The sequence below is a fragment of the Linderina pennispora genome, assembly GCF_002104995.1.
Source record: "Linderina pennispora strain ATCC 12442 chromosome Unknown DL89scaffold_9, whole genome shotgun sequence".
Taxonomy (NCBI): domain Eukaryota; kingdom Fungi; phylum Kickxellomycota; class Kickxellomycetes; order Kickxellales; family Kickxellaceae; genus Linderina; species Linderina pennispora.
The window spans coordinates 282,601-300,104 of record NW_024468257.1 but is presented as its reverse complement, the minus strand read 5'-3'; the positions used below and the strand labels follow the sequence as shown (position 1 = coordinate 300,104).

The 17,504-nt window shown below is 55.9% G+C and overlaps 9 protein-coding genes across 9 annotated transcripts; 3 read left to right on the top strand and 6 right to left on the bottom strand.

Moving 5' to 3' along the window:
* Positions 1-156: 156 nt before the first annotated feature.
* DL89DRAFT_180231 (uncharacterized protein) lies at positions 157-2,071 on the bottom strand. The gene is made up of 3 exons (XM_040883887.1): positions 1,660-2,071; positions 1,494-1,563; positions 157-1,402 (listed from the first exon to the last, which is right to left on the bottom strand). The coding sequence occupies exons 1-3, from the start codon at positions 1,911-1,913 to the stop codon at positions 407-409; spliced, it is 1,320 nt and encodes a 439-aa protein (XP_040742369.1). The 5' UTR covers positions 1,914-2,071; the 3' UTR covers positions 157-406.
* A 122-nt stretch (positions 2,072-2,193) lies between these two features.
* On the bottom strand, positions 2,194-2,433 carry DL89DRAFT_207263 (uncharacterized protein; the record flags this gene model as incomplete). The annotated part of the gene is made up of 1 exon (XM_040884113.1): positions 2,194-2,433. A coding segment is annotated over one exon (240 nt), but the record flags the coding sequence as incomplete, so codon positions are not given.
* A 2,170-nt stretch (positions 2,434-4,603) lies between these two features.
* Positions 4,604-7,915, bottom strand: DL89DRAFT_318324 (glycosyl transferase; the record flags this gene model as incomplete). Its single annotated transcript, XM_040891101.1, has 2 exons — positions 7,099-7,915; positions 4,604-6,892 (listed from the first exon to the last, which is right to left on the bottom strand). Exons 1-2 carry the CDS (start codon positions 7,477-7,479, stop codon positions 4,604-4,606), a joined length of 2,670 nt encoding a protein of 889 aa, XP_040742367.1. The 5' UTR covers positions 7,480-7,915.
* Positions 7,916-8,934: 1,019 nt separating this feature from the next.
* DL89DRAFT_275221 (uncharacterized protein) lies at positions 8,935-9,645 on the bottom strand (the record flags this gene model as incomplete). Its single annotated transcript, XM_040889279.1, has 1 exon — positions 8,935-9,645. The coding sequence occupies one exon, from the start codon at positions 9,643-9,645 to the stop codon at positions 8,935-8,937; it is 711 nt and encodes a 236-aa protein (XP_040742366.1).
* A 684-nt stretch (positions 9,646-10,329) lies between these two features.
* DL89DRAFT_224838 (ABC1-domain-containing protein) lies at positions 10,330-11,790 on the top strand (the record flags this gene model as incomplete). Its single annotated transcript, XM_040884718.1, has 1 exon — positions 10,330-11,790. The coding sequence occupies one exon, from the start codon at positions 10,330-10,332 to the stop codon at positions 11,788-11,790; it is 1,461 nt and encodes a 486-aa protein (XP_040742365.1).
* Positions 11,791-11,886: 96 nt separating this feature from the next.
* Positions 11,887-13,271, top strand: DL89DRAFT_318322 (uncharacterized protein; the record flags this gene model as incomplete). Its single annotated transcript, XM_040891100.1, has 1 exon — positions 11,887-13,271. Exon 1 carries the CDS (start codon positions 11,892-11,894, stop codon positions 13,269-13,271), a length of 1,380 nt encoding a protein of 459 aa, XP_040742364.1. The 5' UTR covers positions 11,887-11,891.
* A 17-nt stretch (positions 13,272-13,288) lies between these two features.
* Positions 13,289-14,228, bottom strand: DL89DRAFT_224907 (FtsJ-domain-containing protein; the record flags this gene model as incomplete). The annotated part of the gene is made up of 2 exons (XM_040884721.1): positions 13,289-14,043; positions 14,108-14,228. The coding sequence occupies 2 exons, from the start codon at positions 14,226-14,228 to the stop codon at positions 13,289-13,291; spliced, it is 876 nt and encodes a 291-aa protein (XP_040742363.1).
* Positions 14,229-15,514: 1,286 nt separating this feature from the next.
* Positions 15,515-16,171, bottom strand: DL89DRAFT_202908 (uncharacterized protein; the record flags this gene model as incomplete). The annotated part of the gene is made up of 1 exon (XM_040884011.1): positions 15,515-16,171. A coding segment is annotated over one exon (657 nt), but the record flags the coding sequence as incomplete, so codon positions are not given.
* Positions 16,172-16,992: 821 nt separating this feature from the next.
* On the top strand, positions 16,993-17,332 carry DL89DRAFT_268387 (uncharacterized protein). The gene has a single exon (XM_040887904.1). The coding sequence runs from the start codon at positions 17,018-17,020 to the stop codon at positions 17,195-17,197; it is 180 nt and encodes a 59-aa protein (XP_040742361.1). The 5' UTR covers positions 16,993-17,017; the 3' UTR covers positions 17,198-17,332.
* Positions 17,333-17,504: the final 172 nt, after the last annotated feature.

Here is a 17,504-nt window from a genome sequence, read left to right as displayed (position 1 = left end):
ACCATTCGTTTCAAAGTAATCCAGCGCGTCCATGTCGTTGGCGTCAAACTTCATCGTGACGCTGCCGTCCTGCAGACCGGTGATTTCAAACGAGCGCCGCATAAAGTTGACTGTCAGCCGCAGCGTAGAGTGAGCAGACTGCACTGCCGACATGTCGGTCTGCTGAACGTGGGTTCCGATCTTCACCCCACGCAGCGTCAGATGCTTTGCTGGGATGTTCTGCCGAGGACTATCAAACACAGCTGCAGTCTGTCGACGCTTTGCCCTCCGGGCTGAACTAACTGAGAGCCTGGGTGCTGATGTGGGCGATGTGGGCGATGTAGGTGACGTGGGCGGAGATGGCGACTCAAGAATAATTGACGCCGTGTCCATTGACTTTCGGCGCCCGGTCAGCACAGGCCCCGGCCTAGATGGCGAGGTCGTCGGACTGATACTCTGTGTATATTTCTGCAGCCTTTCGTCGTGATCTAGCCGAAGTAGAATACCCGCTCGCAGCGCCAGTAGCCGATGTGTGTGAGCTATTCACCGCTGGTTTGATTAGGCGCGGTGGCGAGCAGCCCCGCCTCGGTGGTGGTGAGGATGCTATGCTGCTGCTGCTGCTGCTGTGGCTATCGTGCTGCTGCTTGGGTTGCAAGCCCGCCGCAATTGACACCTTTGGCGGTTTCATGAGGCCCTTAATCGACGCAGTATCCATACAGTCTCCGCGACTGTTGCCTGGCAACGACGACAGCGGCGACGAGTACTGCATCCTCTGCAGCGAATTGGATGGATCTCGCAGGCTGGCCAGCCGGGCATTTGTGCCAGAGCCTGGATATTGCTTGCTGAAACCTTGTACTTTGGCAGCAGTAGATCCTAGTCCATACTGCGTTGCTCTCAAGGCTACTCGGCTGACCGACTCATTTGCCTTGTGAGTCACCTCTAGCAGCGGTGATCCTCTGCCCACAGATGCTGCCCGGGTCAGATCCCGCGCACTTGTTGGACTAGGCACATCATCGACCTCAATCAGCTTCTTCGCCTCGGCCGTGGCCCCATCTTCCGGGTCGGCATCTGAATCGTCAATATGCATCACCGAACCGTCCTGGCTGTCGCTGGGTTTGCTGGTGGCAGCCGATGACCTCTGAAGATTTAACCGGGGGATCTTGCTCTGCGGGGCCATGCTTTCAAACTGACTGACTCGTGACTGGACAACCCCTTTGCTGCCACTAGCCTCGCTGCTGGGTCTGAGATTCAACTGCCGCGTCCTGCCGCCTATCTCTTTGACTCTGTTTGTGCGCTGCCGCCCAGTGCCCCCGCTGGCCGTCTGTCCGATGTCTCTGCTGTACGGGTGGCCTCTGCTGCTGCGCGTCTGCGGCAGAATGCTTCTTCCATTATATTCTATGAACTGGCGGCGCTGCTGCGCTTCCTATGATAAAGAAAAAGGGGACGCGTTAGAATGCAGGCGCTTTGCAGCTGCTTTTTTCTCTCGAAATGCTCAGCAGCATGCCAGTACCTACCTCTGGTGTTTGCAGCGTAGTGGGGATATCAATGACCGTCGCTTTCCGCTTGAATGACAGTGGTTTTTCACTAAAGTGCAGTTCGCAATTTGGCTGTGTTAGCGTTTATGTTCACTGGCATGGCCCGCCAGCCACGCTCGGTGGTAAATGCACGGGCGCTACGAACCTGGTCTTGTCGCTCATAGTTTGCTGTAAAAGGCGCTCGCCCGCTCGTTTGCTTTGGCGGTGGAAAGGTGCAATGGCCGATTCGCAGAAAGAGTTGAATGAATAGAAAGAGTAGTGGTACACGGAAAATATGCAAAAAGCAGACAAGCTGGAATGAGTGCAACAGAAATGCTCCTTGTTGGAGAAATAACGCAAGATTATACGGTGCGCACGGTTGACTCGGATGAAAAGACGCTGCGCTAGCCATATTTGCATATATGGGTGTTATTGGGAATAGGCGCCCGCTGTGCAGCCTACCAAGCCTGTTGCACCCGTCGTATATGCACCACCATGCCCGCGCTCACTCACAAGACACTTTTGGCTGTTTTTGAAGGTTCTCTTTGCTTGCTAGAAACAAAAGCTTGAATTTTACACTTCAAAATGCAAAAAAGAACAGGAAAGGATACGATAAAGGAAATAGAAAAACAGAGGTAGAGGTTGGTGAGGATAAGTAGTGGGATAATGAGATCAGACGGCCCGGAGGCGCGGCTCCACCTTAGTCTATGCGAGTGAAGCTACGGCCGCCCTTGGGATGGTCGTTGATCTTGGGGTTTCTCTTCTCCAGGTCCTTGCGGTCGCGCGACATAAAGTCAAACTCGCAGGCGTGCTGATCTGGGAATCGGTGGGTGTCGCAGAAGATGTGTTCGCACCGGCACTTGTTGGTCGTCTGCTTCACCAGCGGCACTCGCGAGCGGCACTTGAAGCACCGGCCCTTGTTGGCCTGTGCCCGCTTCGTCGGCGTTGAGGAGCCCGAGGCCGACGGAGACAGCGCGACCAGCGGCGAGGGCATGCCGGAACCAGGCGCCGAGCTCGACACGAGGGAGGATGTGTCGGGGTTGGTGTGAATCAGGGATTCAACCAGTGGGTTGTGTGCAGTGGCCGGCTCCGAGACCGTGCTTGCCGACTGCGCAACTGCTGCAGTAGTCGCTGATGTGGTGGTGGTAGTGGCAGTGGCAGTGGTGGTAGTGGTGGTGGTAGTAGCAGCGGCGGCAGCGGCGGCAGCAGCAATCGCGTTGTTCATTGCAGCCTCCACGGCAGGTGACTGAATGGTAGTGGCGGCCGTTGGTGTCTGGCTGGCGGCAGCGGAACCTATTGAGCAGGAACATTGACAGAGGCGTTTGGGGGAGTGTCAGTAAGGAAGAGTGCCGGGTTAGAGCATCTGCGTATAGTGTTGTTTTGGCTGTGTTCGGACATGGCAGCAATATAATGGCTCATCTGCGCGGCATACGGGAGAAGCCCAGAGTCGGAAATAAGCATAGGGGGACGTGCATGAAAGCTGTTTGTACACACATCTCTGTCCCAAGAAAACACCCCAGAGTCCAGAACTGTGCGCTGGCCCTTTCCGTCACAAAAGGGATGGGTAAAAAAAAAGAAGCTCTGGCCCCCTCCCTCACACCAGCAGCGGAACAGCAGCAGTATTGGCCTGTGCCCGTGTGTGCCCAGACTAGAAGACAGGTGAGAAATGGAGCCAGATAGGCAAGGGGGACGCAGAGGGGAGAAAAATGGCAACACTATATCCCAGCACGTGAGAAACGTGCTGACACCAGCCGTCGCACCTTTTTTCTAGCGCAATTGCCGTGGCCCGCCTGACACAAAAAGCAAAGACGCTGGGTGGAAGTAAAACGTACCTTGCGCAACTTTGCTGTTCTGCTTTTGCTGCTCCTGCTCCTTGAAGCATTTCGAGCACATGTTGTTGTAGATGGGGTTGCCATAGAAGCCGCAGTTGTTGACGCAGAACTCGGGCTGCTGTGAATCGGGGTTCTTCTCCATTGCTGTAAAGAAAGGAGGTGCTGTCGATGCGCTGTTGCTGCTGCTTACGAAAAGAGAAAATGAGGCTGCAAAATGCAAGAATAAAGGGGAGAAAAGGAGAGAAAAAGAGCCTTGGTTAAGGGAAATAGCTCAACTCCAAAAAGAACAAAAAGCACTAGATTTGGTGTCCCAAGCAAAAGAAAAAGTGAGGGAGCGAAAAGAGAGAAATATTATGAGCGTGTGTGCGAAAAAGCAAGAGAGTACACGCAATCGGGGCCGGCGAGGCGGCCTTTATACCGGCAAAGGTTCAAAAATAAACGCCCACACGCCCCATTGGCCAGCCCCCCGCCGAAGCGATCAAAGTTTGGCCAATTTATAATTTGTGGGCTTGGCCTCTGCTGCGGGCGGCACTTTTGTATTTCCGTTGAAGGCGATATCGCTCGATGTGACAAACAGCCTGCTCTCTAGAGGATTAGTAATTACCGTATTTGTTGGTCTTGGCCGCGCCTTCTCTCCCGATAGCGGCACGACGTCTTGTGTTGCATTGGGAGCGTGTGTACCGCCCGAAACCTGTAAACAATGGTAGTTGTGGTTGTGGTGGTTGTGGTGGTTGTGGTGATGGTAGGGGGTAGCAGCTGGAGCTGGCTGCAGGAAATTAAAGCAAAGCGGTCACAAGAACAGCTGGCACATAGGGCCCACATCAGTCCGTCTGATCAGCCAGCCAGCCAGCCATAGCCGCAGCCTCAGTAGCAGCCAGCTTCGAGTGTGTTCGATCGCGTTCTGCCTCTGAATACTGCTTGGCTCATCGTTCTGCTAGATGATGCACCAGTGCCGCAGGGGTTCCGTCCTGTCCAGCGAATCGAATAGCAGTTACCCGGTGCCAAATATAGGAAGGTGGGCCCACACAGCAGGCACAGGAAAATCAAAATTGTCACCGCTGAACACGCGGGCGACAAACAGCGCAAAAAGAGCCCCTGCTTTCAGCAACACGCAAAATGCGCGGTCGATCGGGCTGGCGACTCTGCGCCTATGGTCCAGAATACTGCCTACTGATCGGCGTATATTGCTGCTGGCCATGCTACGGCCCGCATTATCGTATAAACGGAAGAAATGAAATGAATAGAGAAAATCGAGCGAAACTAATGCGTTTCTACGACTTAGACCTTGGAGTTATCGACAGGCAGGGGCTCGATGTTCCAGACCTCCTCGGCGTACTCCTGGATGGAGCGGTCAGACGAGAACTTGGACATGCGGGCAACGTTGAGGATGGACTTGGTGATCCACTCGTCGTGGTCGCGGTAGGCCTCCTCGACGGCCTGGTGGGCCTGGATGTACGAGGGGAAGTCGACAGACAGCAGGTACACGTCACCGCCGCGCAGGATCGAGTCGATGAGCGGCTGGAAGATGTGGGCCTCGCCGAAAGTGCCGGCCTGGATGAGGTCGAACGCAGCCTGCAGCGCCTCGTCCGGCTTGGGCTGGTGGAAGCGCAGGTAGTGGCGGAAGTCCTCGACCTCGTGGGCAAGGCAGCCAAAGAAGAAGATGTTCTCCTCGCCAACCTCCTCGCCAATCTCGATGTTGGCGCCGTCGACAGTGCCAAGGATGATGCCGCCGTTGAGGCAGAACTTCATGTTCGAGGTACCCGACGCCTCGGTGCCAGCAGTCGAGATGTGCTGCGAGATGTCGCTGGCCGGGATGATGGACTCGGCGGCGGTGACGCTGTAGTCGGGGATGAAGACGACCTTGAGGACATCGCCAATCTCCTCGTCGTTGTTGATGACCTCGGCCACCGAGTTGATCAGCTTGATGACCTGCTTGGCAACCCAGTAGCCCGACGCAGCCTTACCGGCGAAGATGACGACGCGGTGGAGCTGCTTGGCGCGCTCCTCGGCAGACATCTTCTTGAGCTGGCCGTAGCGGTGGATGACGCTGAGGATGTTCATGAACTGGCGCTTGTACTCGTGGATGCGCTTGACCTGGATATCGAACAGGGCGTTCGGGTTGACCTTGATGCCGGTAGTGCTGAGAATGTACTCGGCCAGGTGGGCCTTGGCCTGCTGCTTGGCGGCCCACCAGCGCTCGCGGAAGTCGGCATCGTCGACCTTGGCCTCAATGGCCTTGATCTTGGTCAGCTCGTTGATCCACGAGCTGTCGCCGACGACCTCGGTGATCAGCGCGCTCATGGCCGGGTTGCACTCGTTCATCCAGCGACGCGGCGACACGCCGTTGGTCTTGTTGATGAACTTGTCCTCGCCCTGCACCTTGACAAAGTCAGAGAAGATGGTCTGCTTGATGATGTCCGAGTGGATGGCAGCGACACCGTTGACCTTGTGCGAGCCGACGCATGCCAGGTACGCCATGCGCACCTGCTGCGGGTTCGACTCCTCGATGACGGAGATGCGGCGCAGCAGGTCGCGGTCGTTGGGATACAGCTTCTCGACCTCCTGCAGGAAGAACAGGTTGATGTCGTAGATGATGCCCATGTGGCGGGGCAGGATCTTGTCGAGCATGGGGACCGGCCACTTCTCCATGGCCTCGGGCAGGATGGTGTGGTTGGTGAACGCAAACACGCGCTTGGTGATGTCCCAGGCGGCGTCCCACTCCAGGCCCTCCTCGTCGATGAGGATGCGCATCAGCTCGGGCACGCCCAGGGTCGGGTGGGTGTCGTTGAGCTGGATGGCGACAAGGTCGGGCATCTCGACCCAGGGCTTGCCGGTCTTCTTGAAGCGCGCAATAATGTCCTGCAGGGTGGCCGAGCAGAACAGGTACTCCTGGCGCAGACGCAGCTCCTTGCCCTCGTTGGTGTTGTCGTTGGGATACAGCACGTCGGTCAGAACCTGGGCGGCAACCTGGCCGCCGGTGGCACCGGCATAGTCGCCCGAGTTGAACTTGTTGAGGTCAAACAGGTGGTTGGTCTTGCAGCTCCACAGGCGGATGTTGCCGACGTTCTTGGTGCCGTAGCCCGGGACAGGCACATCAAAGGCCATGGCGTCGTACACAACGTCGCTCTCCCACTTGAAGCGCCGCGGGTTGGTCGGGTCGTGCACCAGATGGCCGTAGAACTTGACCGGGTACGTGACGTCGGGACGCGGGAACTCCCAGGGGTTGGGGGTGTCGAGCCAGCAGTCGGGCGCCTCGACCTGGTAGCCGTTGATGATCTGCTGCTGGAACATGCCGTACTTGTAGCGCAGCCCGTAGCCCCAGCCGGGGTAGTCCTTGCACGCCATCGAGTCGACGTAGCAGGCTGCCAGACGGCCGAGGCCGCCGTTGCCGAGAGCAGCATCGCGCTCCTCGTCAATGATATCCTCGAGCTTGAAGCCGACCTTGCCCAGCACCTTGGAGTACTCCTCGCGCAGGTTGAGCGCCAGAAGGGCGTTGTCAAAGGTACGGCCGATCAGGAACTCGAGCGACATGTAGTAGATGCGCTTGGCATTGATGCGGTCGTGGTACTACACAGATGTGACAGGTGGGACACGTTGCTTAGTGACCAGCGATGGCATTAGCGGCACCATTCTCTTTCGGCCAATTGCCGCTTTTGATGTAGCTGATTTTCTCTGGCTGTTGCCAGGGTGAGGGCTGGTGATGCACACACCGCCGCAACGTCATCATTCTCCGTGCAGATGTGTGCGCAAATACATTGTGTATAGCCACTTACCTCGTTGGTCAGGTTCCAGCGCTGCAGCAGACGGTCGCGGACGGCAAAGGCGCTGGCCAGGTAGGCGTGGGCCGAGTCGATGCTGGAGGGGGTGCGCAGAAAGGTGGCCGACAGGTGCATGATGACCGTGTTCTTGATGGTGACCAGATCGCGGGGCAGCTCGTAGTGCGTGTAGTCACGGAACTCGGCATCGCCGTGGCTGGGGGTCTTGGGCTGGCCGGCCGAGCCCGCCAGCAGCTCCTTGAGGGCGGCGCCAGAGACGACGCGCTTCAGGGGAGTCGGCAGGGTCGCCACGGGCACATCAGACTGGACGCCTGGGGTGGTGGCCTTGGCAGTCGACAGAGGAATAGTAGTGCTAAAGTATCCGTTATCGAGCGTCATAATATGAAAAAGGCGGAGGGTGGTTAGCAGAATGAGCGTGTAATGAAAGACTGAGAGGGAAACGAGGGAAAGAAGGAGGCGCTAGCTGTTCATATGTGCAGTGTCGAAAGAGCCACAGCGTTCATGTACTCAGCTAGAAGGCGTGTGCTCCCCTCGCCCCCGCTGCAGGATGTTGAATGCGATGCAAGAGAACAACCGGGATGGGAGGGCCTCATGACTGGAACGAAATCTGCACAACCGGCATCCGATGCTCCGTGACAGGGGAGAGCCCTCCTCGCGGCTGCGCTCAGCGATTCTCTCCTCTACATACACCGCAGACGTGTGACTTGCACGAGAGAGCCACGCACACATACACGCAGGAGGACGAGGCGAGCCCCTCCCCTCCACGCCGTGTAGTAGAGAGATCCACAGCAGCCGCTGCGTGACCTGGATGGCAATGATTGCAAATCAAGGATGTTCCAATAGAGAAATACGCCGGGCACCTGGACAGCATATATGCCCGCCCAAGCGACGCTGCAATGGAGGAGAGGGACGGAGGGACATCACCGAGTAAGAAAACAGGCCCGCAGGGGAGGGCTGCGCCTTGCGTGCTTGGATCGGGGGGCGGCGGGACATGTGCATTGATGCATGCACAGGCATTGGCGCGCTGCGGAGCAGAACAAGATGCCGGATTCTTACCTAGGGTTCCTGTCCATCTTGAAATAGAGAGAGAGAAATAGAGGATGTGTATAGAGTGTGCTTGGAAATAAAACAAAAAGGCGGGAGGAGATAAAAAAGGATTCTGCTGGTATCATGGCCAAGGTGTGGTGGGTCACGCTGCCCTTTTAAAGAAATCTCGGGCGGCCCTCCCCACACACCCGCTCTGGCAATGCGCGCGGAGCAGCTATGCTCGGCCGCAACCTGTCGCTTCTCGGAGCAGGCATGCGAGATGTAGGGCGGGCAGGAGTGGTGGAGGGCTTGTGCTGCGTGTGCGGGCGCGCAGAAGGGACACACTTTTCATGCGCTGACCCGCCCCCAAAATAGAGATGGGAGAGTACGTCCTTCTAAAACAGGCCCGAGGAGACAGTGCGAGTGCTGGAGATCGGAGAAGGCCTCTCGTCCCACTTGCAAAAGAAGACCAAAGCGGTCGCGGCTCTAGCTTGCAGCAGGCAATCGATCTGTGCCATCGATTGCAACTGCAGCGCACCAGGGTTGGGGGAGCGGCAGTGGTGTTCACTCGGGTCTGGGAAGACGTCGGAGTGGGCCCGAGTTCCAAATAGCCATTGGGCAAAACACGCCGCCTGGCTGGGCAGGCGAGGCATTGCGCCCGCTTTTGATAGGGCTCTGCAGTCAATCACTTCTGCAGGCTGTTCCCGAAGCGGGCAACGGCGCGAGCCCAGCGCCTACCGATAACACACCCAGCTACACATGGCGCCATGGCACCTGGTCACAGTTGGTCAGTGCCTGAGCAGCAATTTAATTCTTCATCTTGCGCGAACCAAAGATACTGGAGCCCACTCGCACGTTGGTCGCGCCCAGCTCCAGCGCGTGCTCGAAGTCGCCCGACATGCCCATGCTCAGCTCCAGCTCCTGGCCGGTCTGGCTCTGGATCGCGTCGCGCAGCTTCACCAGGCGCACAAAGTCGGGGTTGGGGATCTGGTCGGATCCCTCGATGGACCCGATCGTCATCAGGCCAATGACTCGCAGGTTCTTGCACTGCTCCCGGATTGCCTCGACCACGCCGGGCACGTCGTCGATCTCGGCGCCGCCCTTGTTTGGCTCCTCGCTGGTGTTCACCTGCACGTAGATGTTGAGCGGCCTGTCGCGCCCCGCACTGGCCCACGCCGCATCCAGCTTGCGTGCCTTGGCTGCATCGTCGATGGTCTCGACTGCCCACAGGTTCGGGATTGCCGCCAGCATCTTGCACTTGTTGCTCTGGAGCCGCCCAATAAAGTGCCACTTGATGTCCGTCGCCAGCTCCTGGGCCTTGTCCGCCAGCTCCTGCACGTAGTTCTCGCCAAAGTGCCGCTGCCCGAGATCGTACGCAATCTGCAGATCCGACGACGGCTTCAGCTTGCTGACTGCTACCAGCCGCGCAGTCGGCGTGGTGCGCTTGGCCTCCACCAGCTCCCTAATGTGCGTGAGCCCCTGGGCAATTTCCGTCTGGCGTTGTTCGGGCGAGGCCATTCTCAGAATCGAATACGTGCAGCTTGCAAATTGGTTGGCGATTGGCGGTCTGGTGCAGAGAATGCGCAACGACATGCGGAGAAAAAAGAGTATGTTCAGAGACGTAGGAGTGGGAAAAGCCGCTCCGGCCAGGCTCCGACAATGGCGCTGCCGCTGCTGTGGTCCAGCCTATCAAGCCGCAGCGAGCGAGGCATCCAATTGCATGGCCCTCATAATCGCGCCCCTCCACTCGCCTGTTATCTTTGCCACCGCTCGTTTTCCAGCTGACGCCCTTTCTGCTTTTATCTACCATCCGTTTCTACACCAAACCGCGCTACCAAAAAGCACTGCCCCACCATGCTTCTGGCAGGACCGAGGGGCACACAACCAGCCATGGCGGCATTCCGACTGCTCAGCTCCCGGGCACGCCTTCTCCGCGCCAAACAACCACGCCGCATGCACACCAGCCAGGCAGACGTCCTCGAAAGCAGCATTCTGCAGTCAAAGCGCTTCCGCCGCACCGCAATTGTTACCGGTGGAGCCCTGGCACTCGGCAGCTACACAGTCTACAACTACGACACTGCGTACCTGGTGTTTGCCAGTCTGCAGCGATGCTCGGTGGCGGCTAGCGTCACATGCAAAGTAGCGTACGACTACCTGCGTCACTTCCCAGAACTGCCCAGTGAGCCGGTGAGTGCTGCCGAGATGCAGCAGATCCTTGACCAGCGGTCGCTGGTGCACCAGCGGAGCGCCGAGCGCGTCAAACTCGCGCTGATGAAGAATGGCGGCGTGTATATTAAGCTGGGGCAGCACATTAGCGCCATGCAGTACGTGCTGCCGCTCGAGTGGTGCTCCACAATGCAGGCCTTGCAGGACCAGAACACAGCCAGCTCCCTCGACGACGTCAATAGTGTGATCCACAGCGAGTTCGGCCAAGCCATCGACGACATGTTCAGCGAGTTTGATCCGACACCCATCGGCGTGGCCTCGCTAGCGCAGGTGCATAGAGCCGTGCTGAGATCGACTGGCCAGCCCGTGGCCGTCAAAGTACAGCACCCGACGGTGCGCAAGTACAGCGACATTGACATTGCAACCGTCTCGGTGATGTTCGAGTTCATCCACAGCATGTTCGCCGACTTCAAATTCATGTGGCTCAGCGCCGAGATGAAGGAGAGTCTGCCCAAGGAGCTGGATTTCCGCAGCGACAAAAACAACGCCGAGCAGGTCCTCTGGAATTTCTCAAAACGGCCCGACATTCCGCTGGCCGTACCGCGGATGATCCAGGCGTCGGAGCGCGTCTTGATCATGGAGTACGTTGACGGCAAGCGGTGCGACAGCCTGGAGTATCTGAGGCAGCACAACATTGATCCAGCTGAAGTCTCCAAACAGATTGGCAGAGTCTTTGCTGAGATGACGTTTGTCGACGGATTCCTGCACTGCGACCCACACCCAGGCAACATGTTTGTCAGGCCTCGCAACAGATCCGAGACCGCCCACGGCCACAATTTCGATCTGGTTCTGCTGGACCACGGGCTGTACCGCCAGTTGCCCCCACGGTTCCGCTACGAGTACGCCGAAATGTGGCACGCCATGATGCGCGGCGACCAGGAGCAGATCCGGTACTGGTCGAAGCGGCTATCGGGCACTGACCTCTACAAGCTGTTCTCCACCATCCTGACTGGCCAAAACTGGGACACCATTGAAAACAAGGCGCTGGCGTCTACGACCGAGCAGGCGTCGTTCAGCATGGACACGATGCTGCAGCAGCATCCGAACCTGATCGCTCAGATTACTGAAGTGCTGGCATCGGTGCCGCCTGTCCTGCTCTTGGTGCTCAAAACCAACGACCTGCTGCGCATGGTCGACCAAAAGCTGTTTGCCGACCAGCCGCCAGCTGTGCAGCAGCATGCTCAGCTGAAGACGTGGACCCGTCTCAGTCACTACTGCTTAATGTCAATCCGCGACACCCGTGCAGTGGAGATCCGCCAGTCCGGCTCACGCTTCAGCGTCCGACGTCTAACAGGCATACTGGCCAACTGGATTGGGTTCTGGGCCCAGGACACGGCGCTGTGGGCATTCGATCTGTTCCTGTCGTTCGAGGATATGCTTATCCGGTTCAAGTCCCTGCTGAAAGCCCCGTTTCTAAGATTTTCGGGCGCGCCATAACGCCATGATTGACACATTGCGCAGCCAGTTTCAGAAATGGCCAGATGCCATGTCTCTGGATGAAACAGCTTTGGTGCTCTTTAACTCCATATATAATCACCATGTTCTCGTCTCTGCAGGATGCGATAAAGAAGTTGCACGAAAACAAGAAGCAGACGCAGCCGCCACCAGCAAAACGACCCGCTGTAGCCCCTACCGCAACGAGCAGCAATGCTGACGCCAGAGGTCAGGATGGCGCTTTGGATTTTGATCTGGGCACACTGGACGAACTGCACGGCGCTGATGGCCTGCTCGACGGCCTGCTGGACGAAGACCTGGGACTGGATATGCCTGAGCCCAGCCCGTTGCTGTGCCCACCACCCCCAGCGTTCCAGAAACGCATTCAGAGGCCAGTGCAGATATTGCCCCCAGCCCGCCCTGCTCCCAGACCGCAGTCGCCAGCCCAGAACCCCACCAATCAGCTCTGTCCACCAGCATCCACACCACACCGCCCAGTGCCCCACCAGTCACTGCAATTCACCACGCCACAGCGCCCGTCGCCCCCATCCCAGCCCAATATTGGGTCGCAGCCCTTCCGCAGCCCCTACTCGACCCCGCGCCCGCCCGGCGCCCGGCGCCCCGGCAGTGTTGTGCACCAGGTTGAATCGGTTGCCAGAACTCGGCCCACCACCACAGGCACGCCAGCCACAGGGCCTGCGTCTACAGAGATTCCTGGACCGGCAGGGCTAATTGGCAAGCAAGTGTCGTTGAGCTCGGTCACTCAGCGACCAGCACCCCAATTCAGGACACCGCTAACAAAGAAGGTCCGCAGCGAGTGTGCGGCAGATTCGGATTTTGCAAGCGACACATGGGCAGAGCTACTAAAGTTCCTGAAGATGCCCGATTACAAGCCGTCAAATGCCGCCAGCATCACTGCAGATATCGATCACGCGAAGTGGCCCATCCGTACAGTCCTTCAGTACACCGAGACAAAGCGCGTGCCGACGATGCTGGTGCGCATCAGCGACGTGCACTCGTCCGACGTTGACAGCAGCGCAGTACTTGTCGATCCCACCGGCGAAATACGAGCCTCAGTCCACAAGCAAATCATGCGTAAATACGGCCAGTTTCTGACCGCTGACAGCTCTATCGTACTGCGCGATGTTGTATCGATGAAGATGCCCGGCACCCCGCCGTTTCTGGTTGTCACGGAAGCGTCGATTGAGAAGATCTTTGCCCCAGACCACGCAAACCGGCCGGGCCAGATCACGGTGTCGCAGATGAACAGACCCATTAACCTGGTCACGCAGGACTCGGTCCATCAGATGACAGCGGCGACACCCAGCAGGGCTTCAAAGCAGCCAGCACAGGAGAACCCGATGCTGGGATCCAAAGACCAGCAGCAGAAAGCCATAGACCTGGATACCGCACAGCCGGAACAGCCCGCAGATGACCTGTTTGATCTGGGCAGCATCGACATGAGCTTTTTCAACGACGACTAAAATATATTCCAGACATGCTACAGCGAGTTGTTGTAAAAGTTTGAGCGCTTCAGCTCCAGCGCCTTCTTGTACGGCGGGTTGATCGGCGACTGGGTCGGTTCCCTTGACTCGTATGACGGCGTGCCCTCAAACTCCAGCCCGTACGTCCGGTCCGAATCAAACCCGCGCAGATCGCCGCACGCAACAAACGGAACGACCACCCTGTTGCTGCCGACAATCGGGTTCTCCATGTTATATGGCACATCCATCAGCGGATTTGCCATGTTTGGCACGTAGTCGGCTGGCGGGTTGTAATCCAGACACACAATGAATGCCTCGATGCTCGAATTGCGCGACGACCTTGGTTTCGCCACATGCACCGTCTTAAAGAACACCTTGAGCTGCGCATACAGCAACGTAACGTCCTTGCCGCGGAATATCTTGGCCACAAATGTCCCGCCTCTTCTCAGAATATGCGTCGTGATGTTCAGTGCTGCCAGAATCAGCTGCGCCTGGATGTACTCGTCCAGGTCATGCAGACCCGTGACGTCAGGCGCACCGTCGCTTACCACCAGATCTGCGCTCTCGCCGTCAAAGTGCCCGATGATCTGCTCCGCCGTTGTCAGCTTTGTAATGTCGCCTTGGATTTGGATCACGCCCGGTAACGGTGCCATGGCCTGCAGGTCCACTGCAACGATCTTTGGGTCCACATCACCCTGCCGCTTCAGCTTCTTGCTCAACACCTGCGACCAACTACCAGGCGCTGCACACAGATCAACCGCTCGCGTAACACCTACTTCTGCACATTTAGTATTGCCCCCATGTGCTTGAGAGAAGCGCCCCCTGTTTGTACCTACCGTCGAATATGTTGAACTCTTCATCCACTTGCAGCAGCTTGAACGCGCTGCGCGCTCTCCAGCCCTGCTCCTTTGCCAGCCGGTAGTAAACGTCACGCTTGTCCTTTGACGATTTGCCCATTGTAAAAGACTGCAATTGTTGGAGAGAAAAATTGGTCGGAACGCTAAACTGTGAAGCGAGTCGGGGCTAGAGCCCAGCGCTTCAGTGAAAAATGTTTGACAAAATAGGAGCGGCTGAGCAGAGATCGGCTCGACTCGGCAAATCTCACATCGGCTCATCACGTACATGGAGCGGCTTCGAGCAAGACGCAATCTTTATATCGGTCCTAGGCCGTGAAGCCCCGTGGCAGATTCCCTGCCACATTATCGACTGTCTAAACCATACTGACTAGCCGAGCTCGCATCACGAGCACCATAAATCTGGTATTAATACTAAGATATAGCAACTACAAGAGAGTACAATGGAATCCTGGTGGCGTTTAGCGACTTTTTGCCATCAGCCAGAGGTACATCCACAGCGCCTGTTGGGGTGTGTACTGCCGTGCGCCTGTAATATACTGTGGGTTGGGATTCGGGATAGGTGCAGCAGAAACTGATGTAAGAAGCACAGCAAGCATAAGAGGGGAGATTTTGGCTACGTTCATCTTCTAAAGAGCATACAGATTGAGATTATAGAAAAGGCTGGTACGCATTTTTGTGGAAGCATAGCGAGCGAGTGCGGCAACAGCAGCATATATACTCTGTGGTAGACAAGTCTGCGGAATTGGAGGACAGAGAAACTTTTATTCTGGGTGAAAGGCATCGCTTGGCAGAGCACGACACTGCAGCAGTGCCTTTGCATGTAGCTCGAGTACAATAGCCTGTGTTTTAGGTCATTGCGCCTACGCTCATGTATGGTGAGGAGTGGAGCTAATTCTGTAATTGTAACAAAAATGCCACCAGGCAATCCCGCATGCTGCGCTAATTGTACAATATCCGAGTTCCAAATTCAATATCGCAGGCGGTGCTTCATAACGTGATTACTTATTGTGCTTTGTGCATATCTTTCCCTTTCGACCAAATAATCCATGCGCTGGTGTGATCCCACAGGGCATGTTGCGCAGACAGGCATCCAATTAGGTGAGCATGTGCAAATCCGGCTATCCTTCCATGTGCTAATACTCCATCCCCAACAAGCATGACGAGTTCGAATCAGCACTGGACAGTCGGAATTGCAAATAAATCAAATGGAACACAATGGATACGAGGAGAGAGATCATATCTCCCGCTTTGCGTGTATTGGAAGAGCTTGCCATGAATAACTTCGTTTCCAATCATCTATACACCTTGTATTAAAGAACAAACATGTATCAACCGAGAAATGTAAATGGGTTAGACAGAGATCATCGAAATAGCCTCCTCAGGAACACGGGGTGGGAAGTGATGCCCAACAAACCACAAAATGTAGATAACAAAACTGAACAGAATCGCCAGGCAGTCGAACACGTAGAACGCCCACTCGGCACCGTATATCTTTCCACCATACCCGTCAGCAAACTCTGCCACACGGTAGATGGATCGGACGTAGAGCAGAATAGTGGTGGCGATAATAACACGCATCAGCTTAATTTTGGCCCCTGTCCCCGTCTTGTCCTTGGGCCCTGCACTGACCACATACGCAGCCGAGCGCTTGACGTAAATGGTAATTGCAAGGAAGCAGGCAAAGAAAATAAGCTGGACCGCCAGGCCAAACAGGGCAATGTACTTTCCCGCATTGCGTGTGCTCTCTGTCGCCTGCATGCTGCCGCCGGTCGCCTGGATCAGGAACGAGAATATGTCGCTGCCAAAGAAGAACCATGTGATGAACTTGGGCTTGAGCCAGAACCGGTGTGCCGCCACGTTTGAGCGGCGCACGACCTCGCCAATTGTCTTGTAGTTGAACAGCGCCAGCGCATTGGGCGGTAGCAGCAGACACAGGTTCATGAAGACAAACAAGCCCAAGGATGTGTGGTAGATGAGGACGTTACGGACGATGTACCCGACGCTCTCTGCTACTGCAGTGCCGACCAAGATGTACATCCATTTCGGCGCGTTGTAGTGGATTGTCTGCCAGATGTGGATTGCAGCGATAATAGCAAATAGACCTGCTGCTGCTCCAGGCACACCGTTGACAGGGTGGTAGTCGAAAAGGTCTTGAAGTGTGTATGCCATTGTAGAAAAGCTAGATGTACAATCTTGAAGCTGTCAGTGGATGAGTGAGGACATGTGGGGCTGATGGAAGCTATATCGGCTTCTTATATACCACATATTTCCATACTTTTGGCCGCAGTCGTGTACCAGCGGTAGAACAAAGAAAATAGAGCAACAATATATTGCTATTGCCAAGATTGCTAAGCAAAGTTTCCAAGAACTCGCAGGAAATTCCGCACAAATTTTCTATTACCTAAGGGCCATAGTGTGCCAAGGTCATCGCCTCGACAAAATACCAAGATGGTGCGGAAAAACTGGGGCTGAGCTGCTTGGCGCCTTCTGAAATTGGACCACATACAGCCCATGTGTACGGGGTTGCTAGGGGGTTTGCAGGGTCTTGGCAAAGACCCCAAGCCCGCACATGCAAAACAATAGAAAATTCCACTATTTGTTGCCAAGCTCGCCGATTAGGTAAAAGCCACGATTGTACTAGGCATCAGCCAGTTCAAGCAAGTGTAAAACAGGAATTTCTCAAACATGCATGTTCCTGGAATATTCTGGCTCTACCCGCATGGTGCTCAATTAACGTTTAACATTATGTAAACATGCTGGCTGCTAGTTGCTGGTTGCTGGTTGCTAACCTAGGGGATGAGTGGCTATTAGGTATATATGAATAATAACTTTTCGAAAGTAGCTGAAGGGAAGAAGAAAAGGCGATCGCCTGTCTGGGCCTTTGTACGTATGCGTTCCGGCCTTGCCCATGGTGGCGCCGGTGGACTCCAGACTCCGAGTGTTAACACTGGTACTTTTTCAATGATAGCATATCCGAAACAAATGAATTCAAATACATTGCCTCATCAATTACTGCCGAGACGTGTTGTGGATTGGATTTTGGCGTTTACAAGCACATCGTCAAAGTAGTGTGCCTAATGCTCGCAAGTATTTCTCATACCATCTCCTTTGAGGATGCAAAGCTGTAGACCAAATGAATGATTGCATATGATATCGTGTTGTTGGTAGCATCTGTTCTAGCAACCAGCATCAGCCTAGCTTCAGACTCACTATTATCTCCATCGGAAAACTGGTCCGCCACTGGGTCGGTTATAAAAGTCATCTTCTGCATGTTCTCGTTCCGCAATGGCTTACCAGTCTTGCTGGCTGGCTTCTTGTGCATCCCAATAGCACCACAGATATGCTGGACCGTTGTCTTTTTTGACTGCTTCTTTTT